The sequence below is a fragment of the Carassius carassius genome, chromosome 31 (assembly GCF_963082965.1).
Source record: "Carassius carassius chromosome 31, fCarCar2.1, whole genome shotgun sequence".
In the NCBI taxonomy this organism is placed as follows: domain Eukaryota; kingdom Metazoa; phylum Chordata; class Actinopteri; order Cypriniformes; family Cyprinidae; genus Carassius; species Carassius carassius.
Genome location: NC_081785.1, coordinates 5,296,380 through 5,317,819, shown reverse-complemented (window position 1 = coordinate 5,317,819; position 21,440 = coordinate 5,296,380). Strand labels below are relative to the sequence as shown.

Genomic DNA, 21,440 nt, shown 5'->3' with positions numbered 1-21,440 from the left:
AAGGGGAGCAGTATATATAAGTAAGGCAGCTGAACTATTTATATCTACAGTTGTTAAAGGGCAAATGCTGTTTGCCTGGTCACTATTATCTTATATCAGTTGTTCGTAAATGTACAATTGGTCATGGCACATCTCAGGGATAGATCACGTTTATATTGCCTGTTCAAAAAGAGTGTGTGGGCGTGCTCCGGGCAGATGAGGTGTGTTTTGAGAGGGTTAGAGAATGAGAGGAGAGTGTGTGGGAGAGAGAAGTACAACAAAGACAGACAATCTGGCAGTGCATGACTGAGTCATTGTTTGAAAAACATACAATGTCAAACTATGCATTTTTAAAAGCCATGCTGTTGGCATAATTTGTGCTAACCATTTAATTTAGATGAGATTTTTATTTACACTGATAAGGCAAGGATATTGGCAAATGCAGATAACATCTGATGGAAATCTAAGCCATCTTATTAGAGGTCAAACCAAATTGAGATAAAAGTGACTGAAAGGAAATGAAATGAACGAGGCAAAAAAAGTCCTAAGCTCCTGATAAGTGCTGAAGCCCTGAAGCATCCTCAAAACTCAGGGGAGGGAGCTGAGAGAGCGAAAATGAGGCAGTAAGAGAGAGGAGGGAGAGAAAGAGCTGCCGTTGGTGTTGAAAAAGAGGCTATTTATCAAACGAACTGTGTTTCTGTGTGACGAAGGACAAGAATCTAAGAGCTGAAAGATAATGCTGGAATACAGACTGGATTCCTGTACACTTTTCACACCTCGACCACCAGCGCATAAGGGACTTGGACTGACCATCTGTCATCCAGCGAGGCTATGAATGCAAGAGTTATGTCAGTGATTAAAAAGATGAAGATAAGCAGTGCAAAGAGACCATGCCGAAGTGTTATGGCACATTTGAATGATGAAGGGAAGTGAGTTTTTGCTCTAATACTGTGCATTTTTAAAGTGTAAAGATGTTGCCTCAGGAGAATGGGAGCTCTAAATTTGGAACAGAACTGCTTATATCTGGCTAAACGGAGCGGATCGACAGACATAGTTTCTTTATGCCAGTTTATGAATGAAAAGCTACTCTGTTTACATGGAAATGTAATACTAACAGACTCACAAAGTTGCTTTCTTCTCACTTAATGTTGCTGTCAAACTATTTATTTAAGGGAAGCATGTTTTATTTTTTGAATTTTCATTTCTATTTTCGGTGGAAATACTTAAGCCATTTCTTGGCATCACCAGAAGACCAGTACGTTTCATAAAGTATTTTCAGTTTTTGATTAAATGAAAAAATGTGTGTCTCCAACAATTGCTAAGAAGACCTGGTACACATGCTCTGGCAAAATCATGCTGTAGACTTCTGGTGGATTATATTGGAGGTTGTGTAGGAGGCCATCATCAAGAAGTGACTATGGGAAAGCCATTAAGTCGTCCCGGCTGCTTACGGCAGAGCCCTTGTTGTTCAAAAAAAGTGGATGACAGAGAGGGTTACAATGAAGATGGGTATATCCCTCAACGCTCCATTTATGACACAATGTGCATCAATGAACATATCGACCACAGTTCGGCACACAGCACACTGGGTTCAAGAAGGGGTCGAGAAACCGACTTCTCCAGTAATGGTTCCATGGGAGCAGGTGGAGACATGTTTGACACAAGGTCTTCTGTGCTAGGCAGCAATGGCAGAAAACTGGATGAGAGGTTCATTTTTGATTCTCTGAAATTAGCAAATGATGAACTGAGCAAGTCACCAAGAGGGTTTGTGAGGTTGGCGTCCCCCAGTGTATCCTGCAGCTCAGCACCAAGCGGATCCACGAACAAGCGGCATCACCAGGACAATGGCAAGAAGGACAACCTCTGCCGCCACTCCTGGAAGGTTTTGTCTCCACCAAAGTTCCCAGAAACATTTGAACTCTCCCCAGGAGAAAAGACCTACTTAAACCCAGGAGTTGCCTTCTTTCCAAACAGCTTCAACTCCCCACAGATTTCACCCTTCTCTGGATCCCCTATTTCCACTGGTACACATACACCTTCTGTGTTCTTCTCTCCCTCTCCATTGCCCTTCCATCAGCAGTTCAACAGGCAGTCTTTACCCACCCAACCGTCTTCACCAAGACCACCTCTGTCAGAGTTATCTGTAAGTGCCCTGATGTGTGGTCAAGAAAATCAAGACAAACTAGAGCTTGGCCAAGGTATGAGGAACAATGGGGGCATTGCAAAAGATAATCTGTTTCTGACTTTTAAACCCCAGAACACTGAGCCTGAGAAAGAACCACCACCAACTACCCCAGAACCTGAAACAGACACTACGCCCCTTCTGCGCTCCCAAACATCAAAAAGACCTGCTGTCTCCCCTACACCAATGGAGTCCACCTGGCCCCGGCGACTGATTGGAAGGAGGAGGACGGTAAGACAAGGTGGTGCAGTACATAACCTCCCAGTTCTTCCCCCGCTACCCTATCTGCTAATCCGGAGTGTCTCAGACAAAAAGACCATTCCTCGTCTTTCACCGTTCCCCGAGCACCAAGGAAATGTGGATAGGCAGCTCGACAAGTCTACATTAACAAGAGATTTGAAGGATTGCTCTCTACAGGAATGGAAGCTTTTGCGGGATCAAGAAGAATGTAAAGCTGAAGCATCCAAAATTGAGAATGTTTTTCAGGAAGCTTTAGAAGAAGAGAACAAAATAATGTTCATACAGGAGAGTGCTGAGCCAGGCATTGCTGAAAATACCACTCTTGAATGTGAGGAAGAGAACTGGGAAGCTGTGTTAGAGATGGTTAATTCACTTTGGGATGAGACATGGAAAGAAGATTTGCAAAGTATTGGCTCTCTAAGGCGCTGGCCTCTTTTACATCCTCCATCCGGGTTTGGTGGCTCACAAGCTCCATCAGGTACAAGCTCAGAACTGGGTGCTGAAGATATGTTGGAGATTGAGAGAATGAACCAAGAAGTTGTGGAAAGCCAAGATGACGACGACCCACAATTTCAATATAATTTACAAACGTGTGAAGGTGAAAGTAATTTTATTGTGACTCAGCCTGGGAGCATTAAACTTGCTCATGAAAAGATCCCAACCAGTTTAGATCTTGCCACCATAGATGCCCAATTGGGAAACAAATATGGCCATAGCGAGTCACCAGATTCCAACCTGACGCTGGACTCCGATTCGAGTGGTGTCTACATGTCAAATCCCAGCCAAACCAGTAGAGAGGACATCACTTCTGATAATGACAGAGCTATGTCAGATCTTGCAAGCATTACATCTCTTAGTCACGGGAAAGAGGGAAAAGTTGATGTCAGAAAGACTGGGACATACTCTTCAATTCCAAAAGCAAATAAATTGGCATCTTTTGAGAAAAAAGATCCCTCTGGGCTGAGATCTAATAGCATAGAGCTAGTAAAGCAAGCATTTTGTAAAGAGATTACAACCAAAGCTACAGAAATACAAGCACACTTGAAACCTGTGGACATAGGATCTCAAATCCAAGAGATTCATGACACTGTGAACACATCAACGACTGATATGCCTTTACCACTGTCCCCCTCCAAACATGAAGCTAAAGAAACGTTATTAGTAAAAAGCGATGCAGATTCATTTGTTGCCACAGACAGTTTTGTCTACCTGGCAGTGTCAGTGCTGCCCCCAACCACACAGGAAAACATGACAAAACCTGCACTGGAGGAGCCATTGCCTCCACCTTCCTTTGCTAAACCTTGCCCTTACCCTGATGAATGTGATTTCCTCTCTACAGATAGTTTTGTCTACCTGGCTGCTCCTGACTGCCACCTGCTTGTGACAGAGGGACATTCGGTATATGACTCAAAAGATTCTGAATCAGAGGACAGCGGTTCTAAGGGTGACTTTGTTATGGCCTCGGCTGTAGGAGGAGATAGCGACTGGGACTCAGACCTGACTGATTCTGAACCTGAGCCAAACTCTTCCAAGCCTGTGTGGGACTATTGGGAGGAGCTAGAGCAGGGGGTGCTGCAGGAGCTATTCGGCGAGGACCAATCGGATGCAGACAAACTGCTCCATGGCAACCAAGCTCAGCAGATTTCCTGCCAGCCTGGGGAGTTGGCTGCTATTGTTGTACAGGAGAGAGCTGAGTTGGAAGAGTTGTCCTCACAGTACATACAGGGGGCAGAGACACACACTGAGGTGAAGTCTGTATCCTAACTCTTATTAATGCACTGGCAAACCTATTGTATTAGAGCCCATTTAATAATTCTAAACATCATAAACAGGTATTTTAGTTTTTGCTTTCCTTTCTCATTATTTAATAATGTACATATAATTTCCACGTCATGACTCCAGCATCTACCAGTATTCACAATACAGTTTGGATGTGTGCTTGATAGCGGTTTTGTTGAGGCACAGTTTAAGTCTCTCTTTCAAGCTACATTTGTTTTAAAGTTTATGTCATGGTATACAGCTTTATGGATTTATTGAGTTGTTATTGATTTCAATGTTATGTTGAACAGTACGTATTTAGGTTAACTGATAAATCTGACTATTAATAGGTGATTGTGGAGGCAATATTTCTATCAGAGATCAAATATAAAAGCTTAAAATCTATTGCACACTAACGTTATGTCAATAATAGATACTCTATTTGCTATATGCTGTGTGCTCTGCATAACAATAATTAATGTTATATGTTACTGGGGTAATATTTAAAGAACTGAGTGTGACAACGTGCTGAATGATGAATAGCAAATAGGCTGATGTAGAAAATTTGACCTCATTGATAAAGGAGCACAGTTTATAGCACAAATAAGGCTTAATATGCAGTAAAATATGTGTGCTTAGCTCAGTTTATAAAGTTTAAATTAAGCAGGGAGAGTTGTTTCACCTGTTAACACATTGCAAAGGAAATGTGTTCTGCCTGAGTTGTCAATAAATCAGATGTGGAGGATCAAAGTCTTCATTTTGTCACTTAATTTATTTTTATTCTTAGCTGTTTACTTAGCATGCTTTTGGATAGCCTTCTCAGGCTCCACCCACCTTCAGCCTCCTTTCCTTTGCTCCATCTGTCTCATGGCCTATATGTATATATATATTCTCATGTGAATTATTTGGGATCAGAGTGAAGGGTCCTGAAATTCTGGTGGTGTTGTAGGGGCCAAATGGGCTATTTTTAGTTAAATTAATTAGTTCAGTGTAAATGAGGCCAAACCAAATGCATTGTGTGCCAAGATAAAGCATAAGTGGGTCGAGTGCCAGCAACACACTATATGTCTATGGTGCTGGGGTGCATGGGATTTTGCTGCCAACCACCGTTGTTCCTCAGTAACCTACATTATGCTTGTTCTGTTCCATTTGTAATGCATAATATTGTTGTTCCTGGGTCCAACCTGAATCTTTTGGCCTCGATTGAATATTCTGCAGCAACACATAACATGAATTCCCAGCACTATGATGTCTCTATGTGTTTCAAAACAGTTTCAAAATGGAATTGAGAAGCCTTAACAAGGTTGGGCAAAATCATTATTTAAGAACTCTCCCTTTCAATTCATGAGTATGGAACAGCATTTCATACTACTCTATGTTATATATCTATATATATATATATATATATATATGTGTGTGTGTGTGTGTGTGTGTGTGTGTGTGTGTGTGTGTGTGTGTGTGTGTGTGTGTGTGGCAGAAAAAGCATGCTAATAGTATGCTAAAGTGCTGTAAAGCCAATTTATTTGAAATAATTTGGTCCCACCCCTCAGTATATTGAATTGGAAAAGATGGTAAGAGAAAATCAACATGTTACAGTTACACAACAACAAAATGGGCAAGAACAGAAAGATGGTCAAAGCTGCTTCATGTTGTTTGGTTCCATTTTGAAGATTTGGGGGTCAACTTAAGCATTCTTGGAAATGACATGTTCCTTCACCATATTTAATGGACCAAATCATATATTGTTTATGTAATGTATGTTGTATAATTTTAGTTTTTGGAAACTACCATTCAAATGTTTGGGGTTGGTAAGATTTTTTTTATATTTTAGAAAAATGCTCTCCAAATCAGCACATATTTGATCAATATTACAGTAAAATAAATACATAATAATAAATATAACAATTTAAAATAACTATTTCCTATTATAATGTTTTTAAAATGTAATTGAATCTTGCGATGACAAAGCTGAATTTTCAGCAGCCATTATTCCAGTCTTCAGTGTCACATGATCCTTCAGAATTATTTTTATATGCTGATCTGGTAGCTAAGCAGAATTTCTTATTACTATTAACATTGAAAACAATTGTGCTGCTTAATATTTCTTTTAAGCATGATACATATTTTTCAGAATTATTTGTATGAATATAAATAATATCAAAATAATGCATTGTTTATTTTTAGCAATAATGTAAAAGTCATCAATTTAATCAATGTATGGCATCTTTGTTGTAAAAAATAAATAAATAATAATGTATTTTCCTAGAAAATAGATAAAAAGTGATCTGAGAAATATTGGATAAATTATGACATATATTAATAATTATTAATATATAATATTTCTGGAAATATCCCATATATACTGTTAAAAAACCCAACGTAATGCTATTTCTTTAAACTTAAATTACACTTACAGTTCTGTTTCTGTTTGTTACCTTAATCCAAATTTAATTCAAATTTGAGAAGTGAATATGAAATATTCTCAATAGAATTCTGAATGGCGCACAACTCTAAAACATAATTTAGCAGAAGAGAAGCAATATTGAGTGTGTGTGGTGGTATTTCTATAAGTGTGTGTGAGCTGGTTTGTGTTCGTGAGTGGGATTGATTGTTTGCTGTGTGCATTTGAGCTGAAGCCAGGGCACATGTGTAGGAGGAGCAGCACAGAGTGAGTGAATCATACATTTGGACATTTGCTGTATTATTTCTGGACAGTGTGCTGAAGACTGAAAGATTATCTGCAGGTTAGAGACGTACCAGTGCTTGGAAATTGTTCAGGTCAGATAAAATGGTTAGGATGAAAGAATCATGTTTTGTTTTCACATTATCATTGAAATGCATTCAAATAAATACACACTAAATCATTTTTTTTTGCTGCCCTCGTGTGTAGTGTGATATATTTGTGTGTGGTGTGTGAGTGAGATAGGAGGTAGGAGGGATGTAATCACTGGATGCTGAAGGCAATAGATCAAGAGGTGCTCCTTATGTAACATGTAAATGAATGTGCACTGGTACAGTGTGCTAAACGATTTTATTTTTAAATGCATTCTAGGTACAAAAGCAGAGTAGGCTGACAGAAATGAGGACTGAAAAAGATCCAGAGAATGTCCGATGAATTATGCTGAGAAGGGATTTGATTTGGCAGATTTTACCTTGATGTAAGTAATTTTAAAGGAATAGTTACCCAGAAATTAAATTCAGCCGGCATTTACTCAAAGACATTCTTTATTCATCAGAGCTGCATTTTCCACACAAATTTACAAAAAGCATCATAAAAGTGGTCAAGTCTTCTGAAGCCATATTATAGAGTTCTGTGATCAAAAGAAAGGCACCATTTAAATTCTGACAAAGACAAAGAGCAGCTTGCACATTATTGATATCTCCTTGAAAGACATTAGGATACGTAAATAATGACAGATTTCTTATTTTTGGGCGACTGATGCTTTTATTAAAATCATATCCTTTCACATCCTCTGTCGATTTCATAAAACCAATAAAGCTAAGGCATCATTTACACCTAAATTAATTTTTAATTGGTATTCTATGTATACTGAATACAAACACAAAAAGATATCCTAAAAAACAAAACTTTAAAATGCATGGCCCTGTTGGAGACATGTAAATTTTGAGGTCGATACCATATTTGCATGAAAACTAGTTGACACTGATTGCAAAGCATTCACAGTCAACCTTTCCTTTTAAAGCTCATTCTAAAGTGCATTTAAATTCTAAAAAACCTATAATATACCTGGCTACCATACCTTAGACATGCAAATAAAAACAAATATATTTTATAAAAATATATATATATATTTATTACTGTTTAAAAGTAACACGATGTCTGTAGTAAATGCATAGTTATTATAGTAAAATAAAAACTAATTTATTTTTATTTATTTAGTTGCATTTGTTTCCATTATTTGTATTTGCTATTTTGTATGAAGCAGAAAGAGCTTTTTATCCCGTATCCCGAACTCACTGAGGTTGTTAAAGGTTCTGGCGACAGACTGCTGTCACTAAAGAGCAGTTTTGTCCATTGAGGTGTCTTTTAATTTGTGTAAACTCAAGTTTTGGCTGCTGGTAAGAGTCGGGTCTGGTCTTTTAGATCGTCGCGGTGGTGCTTCTTGCATCATGAAGTATTTTATTATACGCTTTCCAATGAGATAAACCATTTCGCAGATACACATGAAGATGCAGAGCGCAGAGGAGGTCACCATGAAGAGTGTGAAGATTTTCTTCTCCGTGGGACGGGCGATGAAACAATCCACTGTATTCGGACAAGGCTCCAGCGAACACTTGGTAAGGCGAGGGAGGTCATATCCTTTATACATGTGATGAAGAATATAGAGAAAGGCAGCATCAGCTGTGGCTTTAAAGATCAAGCTTAACAGGTAGGTCCACCAGAGACCCCCACGCTTTTTCCCAGGGTTGGCGTATAAATGGGTGCCCTCGTGGACGGCCGTGTACTTCTTGTCTTTTTCCTCTCTGTATTTGACGTGGGCTACGACCAAGAGGGATGGACATGTGACAAAGATGAGCTGTAAGGCCCACAGACGGATGTGAGAGATGGGGAACGTGCTGTCGTAGCAGACGTTGGTGCAGCCGGGCTGCCTGGTGTTGCAAACAAAGTCTTTGCTCTCGTCGCCCCAAACGCGTTGAGCTGCCACCACAAACACCAGAACACGAAACACAAACACCACAGACAGCCAAACTCTACCAAACACTGTAGAATATTTATTGACCCCGCTAAGAAGGGCCTCCAGTCCTGACCAGTTCATCCCTGATCACAAACGAAGTCCTGGAATAAACACAATAACATGAAACTCCAAACTTTTGCACAATGACAAGGATAAAATAACAGAAACAGGCCATTCTGGTTTGGACCAGTGAATCTCTTGACAACTGGTGTCATGAAAGTATGCTCTAAATTTAACCAAAAACCTAATGGGTTTTCATCATGTCATTTTTTTGTGTTGCTGATTATCTTTTTAATTAGCCAGTGGAGATTTTGTCTTTGATTAATATTTAAACTCCGGCGGCGTTCTGCCATGCATCACAGGTAGCCTACTCCAGATTGTATCTTAAACTCTAATCCAAAAAGTTTGCAAAATCTGATACTGTTCTGAGTGCTTTAAATGGACGTTATGACAGGTGACCTTATAATAAGAGTTTTAGCAAACACAAGGGTGACACATTTAAATATAACAAGCAGGTGTTCCCAAACAGGTTTTTTGCAGGCAAAAATGTGGATTTGTCATGCTGGATCACACCAGGGTTTGTCACAGCTAAGATGTCTCATAGTTGCTCCTACATGTTTTTAACATTTTTGTAATAATACACAGTAACATAAATAGTGTGTCTATGTGCTTCTAAAATAAGTCTAATATGCTCACTAAGGCTTTACATAGATGATTTTTAAAATACAGTACAAATGGTAATAATTTAAAATATTATTAGATTAGAATAACTGTTTTATATATATAGCATATATATATATATATATATATATATATATATATATATATATGCTATATATGTATATATATACTAAAATGTAGTATTTTCATGTAGTTTCTTGCAATTCCTATGATGATAAGACCTATCTTTTGGTAGCTACTCGGTAGTAACTAATAAGTATTCAGTAATGCATGAAGATAAATGTCTTACCGTGTTTTGCCGCAAGACTGACTGACATTTAAACAGGAAGCACAAAAATAGAACAACAACAAAAAAAAAGGCACAAAAAGAGCAAAAGATTGAAACTATAGTAAAAGCCCTTAAGAAATCCTGTCCAACCTGATCTATGGCCTAGCCACCATCATACCTGAGTGTGTGTGTGGTGTACTCACATGAGATACCTGTGATGAGGTAGCTGCATTAGGGGGGTGTGGTGCTGCAGTGTGGGTGGTGCATGGTATTCACTAGATATCATCTTACAGACAGGGACTGTAACGTGAGTTAGCCTGCGTGAGTTGGATACATTTTGAAGCCTTGCAACCTTGTTATGTGTCATGACCACACCCAGCAATCTGCAAATATTGTAGAGTACATAAAAACACACAAAATTGTTCATTAAGATAATTTTTTTAATCATTGAGATCAATTTTCGAAGCAGATTGCAGGCATAGAATGTTGTCGGTTTTGGCTATTAAATGGAAAAAATTTATGATACATGCTATAACTCTTTCTTACCAGGAGATGGCGACAACTTCATTTTTAAAATCTATGCTGTGAGATCCTTAAATGTTTTAATAAATATTTTAATGATGTGTGGCCATTTGATAGGTTATATGGTTAATTTCTACGTTATAAAGACACTTGCACGACCTAATTTAATTCATATACACATTATTTTATATTAATTCATGCTTATTTAATTTCAAGTAAAATGTATCATTTATACATACATACATATATATATATATATATATATATATATATATATATATATATATATATATATATATATATATATATATATATATATATATATATATAAATGATACATTTTACTTAAAACGGCCATACAGTCACTGTATATATATATACACATATATATACACACACACACACACACACACACACACACACACACACACACACACACACACACACACACACACACACACAGTAATAAGCACAAACAACTATTAAAATCATAGACAGTAAAGATTAAAATGTATAGATGTTAGAGGGATCAACGCGATTGGTCCAGACCGATTAGCGGATAAAAATGGAACGTGTTCGTTTGAACGTGAATGGAGCTGTTTTATTGGCCAGGTGACTGCGGCCAGCCAATCAGCAATCAGCGGTCATCTGCGCGGACCGGAATTGTCGCCTGGTTACGGGAGCTCTATGGTCGGGGAGAGCTAGCCGGCTAGCAGCGTCTCTCAACCATTTCTCTCTTTGTTACGGTATTCATATCTACCGTCAGCTCTTTGTAAGTATTTATATTATATTAAATCTCATTTTATTCTGTCATAAATAAACATCTAGGTGATCGATGGATTGTGAATTTGTGCGTGTCTGTAAAAAATGTACGCATTTAGTAGCTCTAACGTACGCTAGTCGGACATGAGCGACCTAATCGCGTACAAACATGGGGCTTTTTTAACCAATGTTTTACCATTGTAGCGTAATTATACTATATTATATATAGTGTAAATATGTATTAATGACTTGAACTGTCAGATAACAACGATAATCTTTTTAAATAACATCTATTTTTATAAACCGCCTTAAAATTCACACAATAAGGCAGTGGGTTCTATGGGCATGATGATTTGCATGTGGATACTAACAAAGTTAGTATCGTTTTTTAAATTAAATTGTTGTTTAATCCGTCTTCCACAAATATTGATTAATGCGTGGTCCGCAAATGTACCCCATTGTGTTCCATGCAATTTTTTTCTGATTTAAAAGAATAGTTGCAAAACCATTTTTGTTTTGCTTCTTCCATTTACTCTCTCTCATGTCGTTCCAATCCAAAAATGTCTTCTGTGGAGCACAATACAAAGAGATGTGTTAGACAGAATGACATTCACAGTCACCATTCACTTTCATTGTATGGGGAAATATGTATCAAAAGTGAATGATGACAGATGCCGTCATTCTGCTTAACATCTCTCTTTGTTTCCCACAGCAGAAGTACATTTACCTGGATTTGGAGGAACATGAAGGTGAGTAAATGACAGATTCTTCATTTTTGTGAACTGTCCCTTTAAGAATGAGATTATGGTCAAAAATAGACAATATGGGCAGTGGTGACTGATCTATGTGTCATACAGACATAAGAATATGTGTGTGGGCTTTGAAAATGTATATGCACCTTTTTAGGATAATTTAAGATAAGCTTTTATAACGTAAGTCTGTACAAACACAAACAGACATACAAAAGCTCTTTTTATTTTCCATTCTTGACTGATTTCTTTAAAAATAAATATTAACAGTTTGGAATGAAGAAAAGCCTTGTTTATGTGTTGTTTTATGTCGATTATCTTCTCTAGGTGCAAAGCAGAGACAGTCACGAATGGTGAAGATAGAATGCAGAGTTCTCAACTTGTTTTCTGTTCACTTATTGAAAGTAAGTGTGGACCGATTGATAAATATTTTCCATGTATACCATCGTGTTATAATGTTTTGCAAGACCTGTATGCTTCGGCAACGGCTGAAGTCAATATCTGCGGTGGAATGAGGTCTCTCTTCAGCTGTAGGGTATATCCAGTAATCATTTGCTGTTAATGGTGACATGTTGGGTTCACTGCACTTGCCGGTTGTGATGTGCCTGAGGATCCACTGCCCTGGTTATTAATTGGTCACTGTCCTTTTCTATTCCAGGCTGCACATTTATGGCGTTTGTCAGTGTGAGTGGAGACTTCTGCCAGGCACAGCACCTGGTCATTGTAGACAAGTGAACAGAGGGCCTGCCATATGAAGATTACACTACCTGACTGCCCGTCTTAAATTCTGCACTTTTCGGGGAGCATCTTTTTTTCTTGTCCAGAGTTAAAGTTTATGAATCGGTTTGAGCCAATCCAGGTACTAGAGAGCGAAGCGTTTTTTCTCTTTAGTGCCATCTGAACATCTCTCCTCTCCTGAATGGGGTAATCATAAATTGCGAATCAGAAGGATAGTCCCCTTCTTTTAGTTTTTATTTTAAAGCCGTGGGAGCGTGAAAGTTGTCTCCTTCTCCTGTATCCCTTTTTTCTTTTTTTTAGAAAAATTAGAGCGTTACCTCAAAGTTAAATTGCTTTGATATTTTGAAATCATTATTTCTATAGCCCTGTAGACCATTCAGAAGTTTTCTTTTCATCAAGTCCAATTAAAACTTCATTTGAGTGTCAAAATGAATCGCCCAGCCCCTGTTGAGATCACCTACGAATGCATGAGGTTTCTCATCACCCACAATCCCACCAATTCACAGCTGGCCAAGTTTACAGAGGTAAGGCTCAAGATGGGAGCAGTTGATATGGATAGTAATATTAACATGAGGGTCAGAGCTGAGTTTTTTTTTCTTTTCTTTTAATTTTTTTATCAATGTATTTTAGGAACTGAAGAGTTTTGGAGTGCAGACGCTTGTCCGGGTTTGTGATGCAACTTATGACAAAACACCAGTGGAAAAAGAAGGCATTGAAGTTTTGGTGAGATTTGAAATGAACCTCTTTAAATATCCCAAAGATTCAGACAGAATTTGTTGCCGTTTTTCTAATATTATCGCAGAGGATTGTTTCTTTGTGTTTTACTGAATGGAAAAATGTGTTTGCTTTTAGGATTGGCCTTTTGATGATGGTTGTTCGCCCCCTGATCAAATTGTTGATGACTGGTTGAACCTTCTCAAATGTAAATTTAAAGATGAACCAGGCTGTTGCATTGCAGTACATTGCGTTGCTGGATTGGGACGGTATGTATCATCAGGACAAATCTGATTCAGTCTGGTTCACACACTGATATGAAGTCTTGGTTTGTGGTTGTCTGTCTGTAGCTCACTGAGATATTACTCTGTGTCATTTTTGAGTTTCCTTGGACCTGATGTGCAGAAACATCTCGTTCTTCTGGAACATTTTGCACTGTAATGGTGTGACCCTCGGCATTTGTCAGTCCGTGAAATTCCTGCTCAATATACCAAGTGTCACGAATCGTAACTTGTTTTAAATGAGAATTGTGTGTGTGTTCAGAGCTCCTGTCTTGGTGGCCATAGCCTTAATTGAATGCGGGATGATGTACGAAGATGCTGTCGAGTATATTCGTGAGTGAGTGACACAAATTTATATGGAATATGATTTTTATTTTTGTATTCTTTGTAATTTTGTGATGTGACCGATCATTTTTCTTTTTAGGAAAAGGCGTGGGGCATTTAACGCCAAACAGCTTATGTACCTTGAAAAATACAAACCCAAGATGCGCCTGCGCTTCAAGGATGCCAATGGTCAAAACTGCTGCATTCAGTAAATAAACATTCATCCAAAGGATCTTTAGAAACGATTGACATTAATTATTATTGTTAGTGTTATGATCCATTTTTGTTTGATTACTATATTGGACCAGGATTTTGCTGTACTACTGTGCCAAGTACACAAACAGGTTACGCAGTAGTGTTTTTTTGACCGAACAGTCTAGCCAATCTTGTAAATTCACAAGCAGGTCTCGCTAGCGATGTTTTTCATTGTTACAAACACATTGATATAATGATTGACAGCAGTTGTTAGTGTTTTATGCCCTATCTAAAACTTGGTGTCCCCAGTTTTCTGGATTGTGTAACAACCTGTGATGATCTGCATCCTGCAGTAAGTGAACTCATTTTGTTGGTGCTTCTCTTGAAGTCTGTCAGCTTCTCCAAAGTTACATGGGCAACACTCCAGTATCTAATGTTATAGATATCAAACATTCCAAGAGATTCATAGCACTGATGGATACTAGATTATGGTTGTCAGTAAAATGGACAGATGAATGAAATCCTAGATAATCCAGTCAACAAAACTTCCTCTCCAAACTGATTGTGAAATGAGTCAAATTCAAAGAATAATAATAAAAATGAAGGGAAAAAAATATTTTGGTTGTAATGTTCTTTTTCTCTTCACTTAATGTTGGTGGAAAACAGAAATTTTGGCATAAACCGACATCTGATACACTGTAATATGTGCAAGAAACATTGTATTAGATCTCTTATTGTAATACAATAGAAACGTAATGTATTTATTTTATGGTAGTGAATATTTTTTCAATACTCATGTATGGTGTAAAGTAACTAAAATTCCATTAATCCGATTCCTGAAACCAAATTCCTAAAATCAGATATAACATTCTTAATTCTCATTTATGTATATTTTTAAACATGAATGATTAAAGTTCATTCAATTATGATTAATAATACAACATGTATCATATATTTACAAATAAGAAAAATACCATGGATGGTTTTGCTATTTCAATCTAATACAAAAACAAATTTATTTATTTATTTTACTTATTTAATTTTTCGCCAAACGAATAGAATGTTCGTGCAATTTCGGTGGTTTTCTTTTCTTGACCACGATTCGGTGCAATGCAGATTGACTGTACAGACAGTCAAATAGTTGTTGCCTGAACGCGAATGCTACTATGGTAAAGATTAGGCTCATGATTATTAATCACGTTGCGTGACTGGATACTTTTTAAATTTTGCGTCAGTATGATCTATTTAATATTCATGAGCTAAACCTTCGCAGTAGTAGAATTCCATAGTGAAGTGACATTCAGCCAAGTATGGTGACCCATACTCAGAATTTGTGCTCTGCATTTAACCCATCCGAAATGCACACACACAGAGCAGTGAACACACACACACACTGTGAGCACACACCCGGAGCAGTGGGCAGCCATTTATGCTGCGGCGCCCGGGGAGCAGTTGGGGGTTCGATGCCTTGCTCAAGGGCACCTAAGTCGTGGTATTGAAGGTGGAGAGAGAACTGTACATGCACTCCCCCCACCCACAATTCCTGCCGGCCCGGGACTCGAACTCACAACCTTTCGATTGGGAGTCCGACTCTCTAACCATTAGGCCACGACTTCCCGTACGGATTGTTTACGCGTATGGCAAGCCATATTAACATTTATGCCTCAAAATATATTATTTTACACTATATAATGTTTTTAATACAAGTTCTAAACTACTATTAAGCACAGTTGTGACTATCTTGTTATCAAACGCTATTACTATCCCAATTTAAAGCTACCCATTTTTATTTTTAGTGAATTCAATTGTGATCTTTGGTTCAGATATCTATTAGGCTGTTCACTTCTGATTTATATGTATTCCAGATGTTGCAGGTACCTGTTTCAGTCATTAGTACTTATTCTCTAATTGCTAGTAACTATTCAGATATTCACCAGCATCTATTCCTGTTTTCATGCTACAAATTAGATTGAAGTGTTTTTAGACACTTCATGTATTAAAGTATTCTCATATAGCCGTAAAATAAGATAATCCTGTAAATAATACGTAAATATTACGTAAATTAAAAATACGAGTAAAATATAGACAGATACGAGTTAAGATATAAATGTGAAAACGGCTTGCCATAAAAACCTGCTCAAAACGCCGAAGCCACTGGATTGGGAAGCCGCTGTGACGTAAATGACCCAGTTCAGCTGGCGCATCCTTTCCCCTCATTCACAGGACCAAACTCATAACGTGCAAAGGGCTTGAATTACAGAATTGTCCATTTAACTTTTTGTCCCATCTCCTTTGGAAGTTAAAATACTTGTGTTTTAATTCGGGTCTTTCTGATTGATTTCGCTATTCTGCCATCATGATGCCGGTAAGTTTGTAACGGCTCATAATACTTTACTGCCGCTGAGACTCAGAGCTGTCTGTCAGGAACATGATTGACAGCTCTAACTCAACATTCATTCATAACTTGTGTATGCATTACGTTGGACTGCGGGATTCAGTTAGACTTTCATGAAGGAATGCGGCTCTTATCGTAGTCGTAGTAAGGATCGAGTTGGAGAAGCAGTCATGCTTAAGAAATCACTGCATGTGCCAGATCATATAAAATGGGTGTGATATGGATTTTAATATTGTGGGTTGCTTGTTAGAGGGTTAAGTGACTGGTCACATACAATATATCATTTTAAGTCAACAAAACAACAGTAGGCTGTATGGCTTCTCAGATTTTGGTTGAAGTCTTACTGTAAAATGTCCTAGAATGAATAGGATCTCTTTATATTTTCACATACTATAAAAAATTTTTTTATGAAAAGTTTATTTTCAGTATATTTGATAAGAAAATACTATTTCAGTTTTTCTAATTCTGTTTTGTTAGTTTTGTTTCTATTGTTTGTGAGTGAATTTATGAGTGGAAATTGTTTTACAGTTTTTTTCTTCTTCACTAAACTGGCCCCCAAAAGTATTTTGACTCTTTATCCACTCTTAAAATGTATGAATGTATTTATTCTCTATTATATAGATGTTTTTTTAAAGCTTTTTGATTATTTCTGAAAAAGGGCATTTTTGGATCAGTTTGTTGCAGTGATTTTAAAATGGCTTAGAAAAGTTCTAGCATCACTATTACAATTACAGTAATATTTCATTTTTGTTTTCATTAGTTTAAGGTGAACTAATAATGAACTTATGAATTATTTATTCTCAATATTAGTCAATATTATTTTCAGTATAATACATTTTTAAAATCAAAACATTGTATTTGGTAAAGTAATAGTTCCTCCAGAAATGAAGATTCTGTTGTCATTTACTAATACTCATGTTGTAAAAAAAAAAAAAACCTTTCTTCTGTTAAAGATAAAAGAAGCTGTCGGTAGCCATTGACTTCCATAGAGTGAAGAAAATGTTGGTTACCAACATTTAGTAGAAGAAAGAAATTCATACAGGTTTGTAACAACTTCGTAAATAACTTTAGAATTTCATTTTTGGGTGAACTATCCCTTTAAATGTAATTAATGAACTGTGAATTATCATGAACAAAAAATGAACAATTATATTTTTACTACCTAATATTAATAAGGACTAATAAAAAGTTAAAAAATCTATTGTTTATTGTTAGGTCATGTTTGCTAATACATTAACTATGCTAACCAGTGTAACCTTATTGTAAAGTGTTCCTGGGTTGTCTTGTTCACCCAGTTATTATTATAAAATGCTATGTCTTTTTAATTTATTCTGCTATTATTGATATTTATTGTACATTATGTTTGGGTTTCTCATCCTGTCAGATTTCTTGTACTGTTCTTGTTTCTGAGTGAGAGTGATGCAGTTTGTGGAAGGTTTGAATGAAACATTAGCCTGTGGGAAGTATTTGAAGGCGCTCTGCGGTGAGCTGTGGAAAGGTTGGGTCAGTTGTCAGAATTCCTGAATTGTGACACACTCAGTGTTGTATGCTTTCGAATCCCTCACATCCCAAATCCTGGAGCACTTTTTCCAGCAATTGCACAGAATACTGTTAGAATTGAAACTGCCATTTTATTTTTCATCTCCATGAGGCAATAGGAGGTATTAGAGTACAGATTACTGGGAGAGCCAGATGGGGTCAAGGGTCAAAGGTGAATGAAAGAAGCATCCTCTGTACTGAAGTTAACCTTTCACCTTTGCACAGGCAGTCACATTTGGAGTCCAGACAGATTGGACTGAGAGTGGATTTAGAGTTAACTGATAGAGTTAATGAGCTGCACACTTCCCTTGTAGTGAATTAGTCAGAGATTCCATCACTTTTGGCTGCATGTTTCCGCTATTGCCTTTAGTAGACCACATGAATAATTCTATAACGTGTCAGACTCCAATGCAGACATGTGCGATTAACCTCAAGACTCTAGATTGACATGTAATTATAAAAGTACCAGAGTTTAAGAATTGATCTGCCAAACAACCAACATGCACAAATTAGTGATGGGATCATGTGTTTTTTCCTGTCCTTTAGACTCTGGCAGGCAGCTTTCTGGCTGAGAGATTACAACTTCATCTGCACTCAGAACAGAGAGTGTTGGCAGCTCAGGAGCTTTAATGCATCCCATATCGCTGTAGTATGAAGCTGAGCCAGTGTGTGCTTTAGTTATTGGTCCTCACTAGTGTAATTCACATCTCCCCAGAGTCTCATTATTGAAACTGTGACCTCACAGTATTGCTGACTCTCTAAATCTCCTGATAATGACTCTAGTGCTTCACCTTAGCATTAATGGTAACTTATTTTGTGACCAGGTTTGTTTATTTAGCAATTTGAGAAGGCAGTAAATATTGTAATTTATTCCTGTCATGACAAAGCAGAATTTTCAGCAGCCATTGCTCCAGTCTTCAGTGTCACTTGATCCTTTAGAAATTATTCTGACATATATTTTTTAAAGTGTTCTCTAAAAGAGAAAACATTTGTAACATTAGAAAATTCTGTGAAAAATGTATGATTTTTTTTTCAAAAAACTTTTAAACGGTAGTGTAAAGATATCATTTTCGTGAAGTTGTAAATATTATAGCTGTAATTATATCTATTTTGTTCTCTATATATAATTAACATTTTTCTGTCTAGATCTGTCTTCCTGTATACATGGAAAAAAACTTTGACTAATGATTATTGATTATGAGTAAGAGGCCGGAGAGTTATGATTTTTTTTTCTTGGAATTTACGATACTTTATTCTCATTTTCCCTCATTTTTCATTTCAGTTTCCTTTTAGTGCTTTTTCCATGCCATCAAACCCAAAACCTCCATTAAATGTGAAATCCAAACATACTCTGGTGTGTTTTTGAGCTCACTGGGTCCAGGTGGCAGACTCCTCCGTGAGAGCGAGGAGCTGTCAGGGCCATTAAATGCTCAGAGATTGAGTGTGCTGTTTACTGCTGTTAACTGCACTTAACCATGCAAGTCTTTGACCGGCAGTGAAGTGAGGGAAACTGACATGTTTCTGTGGATGCAGTCGTTGCTATGGACACCCTATTGGCAGCTCAGTACAGTAAATCAGGTGAGCATTCACAGTGTCAACAATCGCATAATGCTTTAGCGACGGCACATATCCCATCTGTATCAAATTAATTAAAACGCTTCAAGTTATATGTTGAGAAATTTGGGTATTTGGCAGTTTGAGAGTATTATGTGATGTTCACAGAAGTGTTTCATTGTCTTTTTTTTTTGGATTTTCCATACAGAAGCTTCTTATTCTGTGACATTACAAACTAAAGGAAGAAATAACCGTTTTTAAAGTGGAAACTGGGCAGCTTTAGCCAGTCAGACATGTCCCAGCCAGAGCTCTATTTGTCAGAACGCCCAAGACCCACAGTGACAAGGCCTGCCTGTGTCCTGAGATTTATTATTGACAAAGCATCAAGTGCTACGACTTTAGCTCCTATTTTGGAATCCGAAAACCTACTTCTGTAGATACTGTGAAATCACCGTGGGCAGAGATGAACATAATGCCCAGAACAAGTCCATATTGATTATTAGTGGTGTTTGTTAATGCTAAAGCATGCATCACTATTATTATTGTTCATATTTATTATGGTTAGGTAATTTTTTCCCAGGGCATTTTTTTTTCCAGGGCTTACTTATTAAAGCTGCCAAATATTGATCTCTTTGACAATATTCATATTGCAGACAATAAAATTTAACAAAAAAATCCTATAGTTTTAAAGGAGGCATATCTAGATGGCAGAATATCTTGGCGGTATAGAGCCACTATTGACATGAGCAAGTAAGCAGCCACCTTGCAACTACCCAGAGCATCCTAGCAACTGCTTAGCAATGCTCTGGTAATCACTCCCTAGGACACTGTAGCAACCTCTTAGCAGTGTTTTGGTAATTACTTAGTGCACCCTAGCAACCACCAACAATGCCTTGTTAACCATTTAGAACAATCGCTTAGCAGCACTCTGGAAATCATCTTCAGTAGATCATTATAGCAACTGCTTAGCAATGCCTTGGTAACCATCAAGAGCATGTCAGCAAATAACCTGGCAACTGCATAGAACAACCTAGCAACTGCTTAGCAATTCCTTGGCAACCATTCAAAACATGCTAGTAACCGCTTTGCAATGTAAACGGCAACGGCAAAGTAACGGCAACCACTTGAGAATACCACCCAAAAACATCATACCAAGGGCTTAGCAGTGCTTTGGAAACCATCCAGAACACATTAGGAACTACTTAGCAATGCCCAGGCAACCACCTAAAATAACATAGCAACTGCTTGGAAACCATCCCACACACTTTAGCAACCACTTGGAAATGCTCTGGAAACATCTACAGTAGAGAACATGCTAGAATATCCTAACAACCACTGCAACTGTCCAGAAAAAAATAAGCAACCACTTAGCAATGTCTTGGCAACCACCCAGAACACCTTTACAACCGTTTAGCAACACTCTGGAAACATCTACAGTAGAAAACCCTTCCAGCCGCTTCGCAATGAAATGGCAACCTTCCAGAACAGGCTAGAAACCGCCTAGAAAATGCTCTGGCGATCACCTAGAACTACCGCTTTGCAATGCCTTGGTAACCACCTAAAACACCGTAGCAACCTCTTAGCAACCATTTTGTTTACCAAAGAAGGTAAAATGTTACTTTATATTTAATTTGAATGGAGGATCAACATGTTTTAAGATTGTGTATACATGAAGTGCATTCATTCTGCACACTTCTTGGTTTGATAATATAAGTGTTATGAACTTGACTTCACTTCACAGAAGTGTGTGTGTTGTGTTTTAGTATGAGTGAGCGTGACGTGGAGTTTGGTCTGCTCTATCAGTGACATGTCACAGGACCGTCTGTGTATTGTCATCAGATACTTCTTATCTTCCCCTGGCA

General features: G+C 37.6%; 3 protein-coding genes across 10 annotated transcripts in view; 2 read left to right on the top strand and 1 right to left on the bottom strand.

Annotated features, from left to right (window-relative positions):
• Positions 1–7,366: 7,366 nt before the first annotated feature.
• LOC132111393 (gap junction beta-4 protein-like) lies at positions 7,367–10,142 on the bottom strand. Of its 3 annotated transcripts, none has more exons than XM_059518651.1 (2): positions 10,009–10,142; positions 7,367–8,957 (listed from the first exon to the last, which is right to left on the bottom strand). In XM_059518651.1, exon 2 carries the CDS (start codon positions 8,935–8,937, stop codon positions 8,176–8,178), a length of 762 nt encoding a protein of 253 aa, XP_059374634.1. In that variant the 5' UTR covers positions 8,938–8,957; positions 10,009–10,142; the 3' UTR covers positions 7,367–8,175. The 3 variants fall into 3 exon arrangements, with proteins under 3 accessions (XP_059374634.1, XP_059374635.1, XP_059374633.1); XM_059518652.1 differs by having other exon boundaries at positions 10,018–10,072; XM_059518650.1 differs by lacking the exon at positions 10,009–10,142 and adding an exon at positions 9,827–9,999.
• A 794-nt stretch (positions 10,143–10,936) lies between these two features.
• LOC132111392 (protein tyrosine phosphatase type IVA 2-like) lies at positions 10,937–14,127 on the top strand. 5 transcript variants are annotated; one of them, XM_059518649.1, is made up of 9 exons: positions 10,937–11,099; positions 11,802–11,838; positions 12,166–12,242; positions 12,497–12,762; positions 12,948–13,100; positions 13,207–13,299; positions 13,429–13,559; positions 13,834–13,908; positions 13,996–14,127. In XM_059518649.1, the coding sequence occupies exons 5-9, from the start codon at positions 13,005–13,007 to the stop codon at positions 14,105–14,107; spliced, it is 507 nt and encodes a 168-aa protein (XP_059374632.1). In that variant the 5' UTR covers positions 10,937–11,099; positions 11,802–11,838; positions 12,166–12,242; positions 12,497–12,762; positions 12,948–13,004; the 3' UTR covers positions 14,108–14,127. The 5 variants fall into 5 exon arrangements, with proteins under 5 accessions (XP_059374632.1, XP_059374631.1, XP_059374630.1 ...); XM_059518648.1 differs by having other exon boundaries at positions 10,938–11,099; positions 12,940–13,100; XM_059518647.1 differs by having other exon boundaries at positions 10,938–11,099; positions 11,805–11,838; positions 12,497–13,100.
• A 2,177-nt stretch (positions 14,128–16,304) lies between these two features.
• The window catches only part of LOC132111391 (apoptosis-stimulating of p53 protein 1-like), a 33,406-nt gene continuing 28,270 nt past the window's right edge, over positions 16,305–21,440 (top strand). The window contains exon 1 of one of the 2 annotated variants that reach the window (XM_059518639.1): positions 16,305–16,455. In XM_059518639.1, coding sequence (XP_059374622.1) covers positions 16,447–16,455 — 9 coding nt within the window. In that variant the 5' untranslated portion in view covers positions 16,305–16,446. Of the gene's footprint in view, positions 16,456–19,339; positions 19,603–21,440 lie in introns of those variants that run through there. The other variant, XM_059518638.1, reaches the window with a different exon arrangement.

Bases quoted from the DNA above. Each gene is read 5' to 3' on its own strand.
- LOC132111392 (XM_059518649.1), top strand. From the start codon at position 13,005: ATGAATCGCCCAGCCCCTGTTGAGATCACCTACGAATGCATGAGGTTT. The intron at 13,101-13,206 runs GTAAGGCTCAAG...AATGTATTTTAG, and splicing joins AGCTGGCCAAGTTTACAGAG to GAACTGAAGAGTTTTGGAGT. The intron at 13,909-13,995 runs GTGAGTGACACA...TTTTCTTTTTAG, and splicing joins GCTGTCGAGTATATTCGTGA to GAAAAGGCGTGGGGCATTTA.
- LOC132111393 (XM_059518651.1), bottom strand. From the start codon at position 8,937: ATGAACTGGTCAGGACTGGAGGCCCTTCTTAGCGGGGTCAATAAATAT.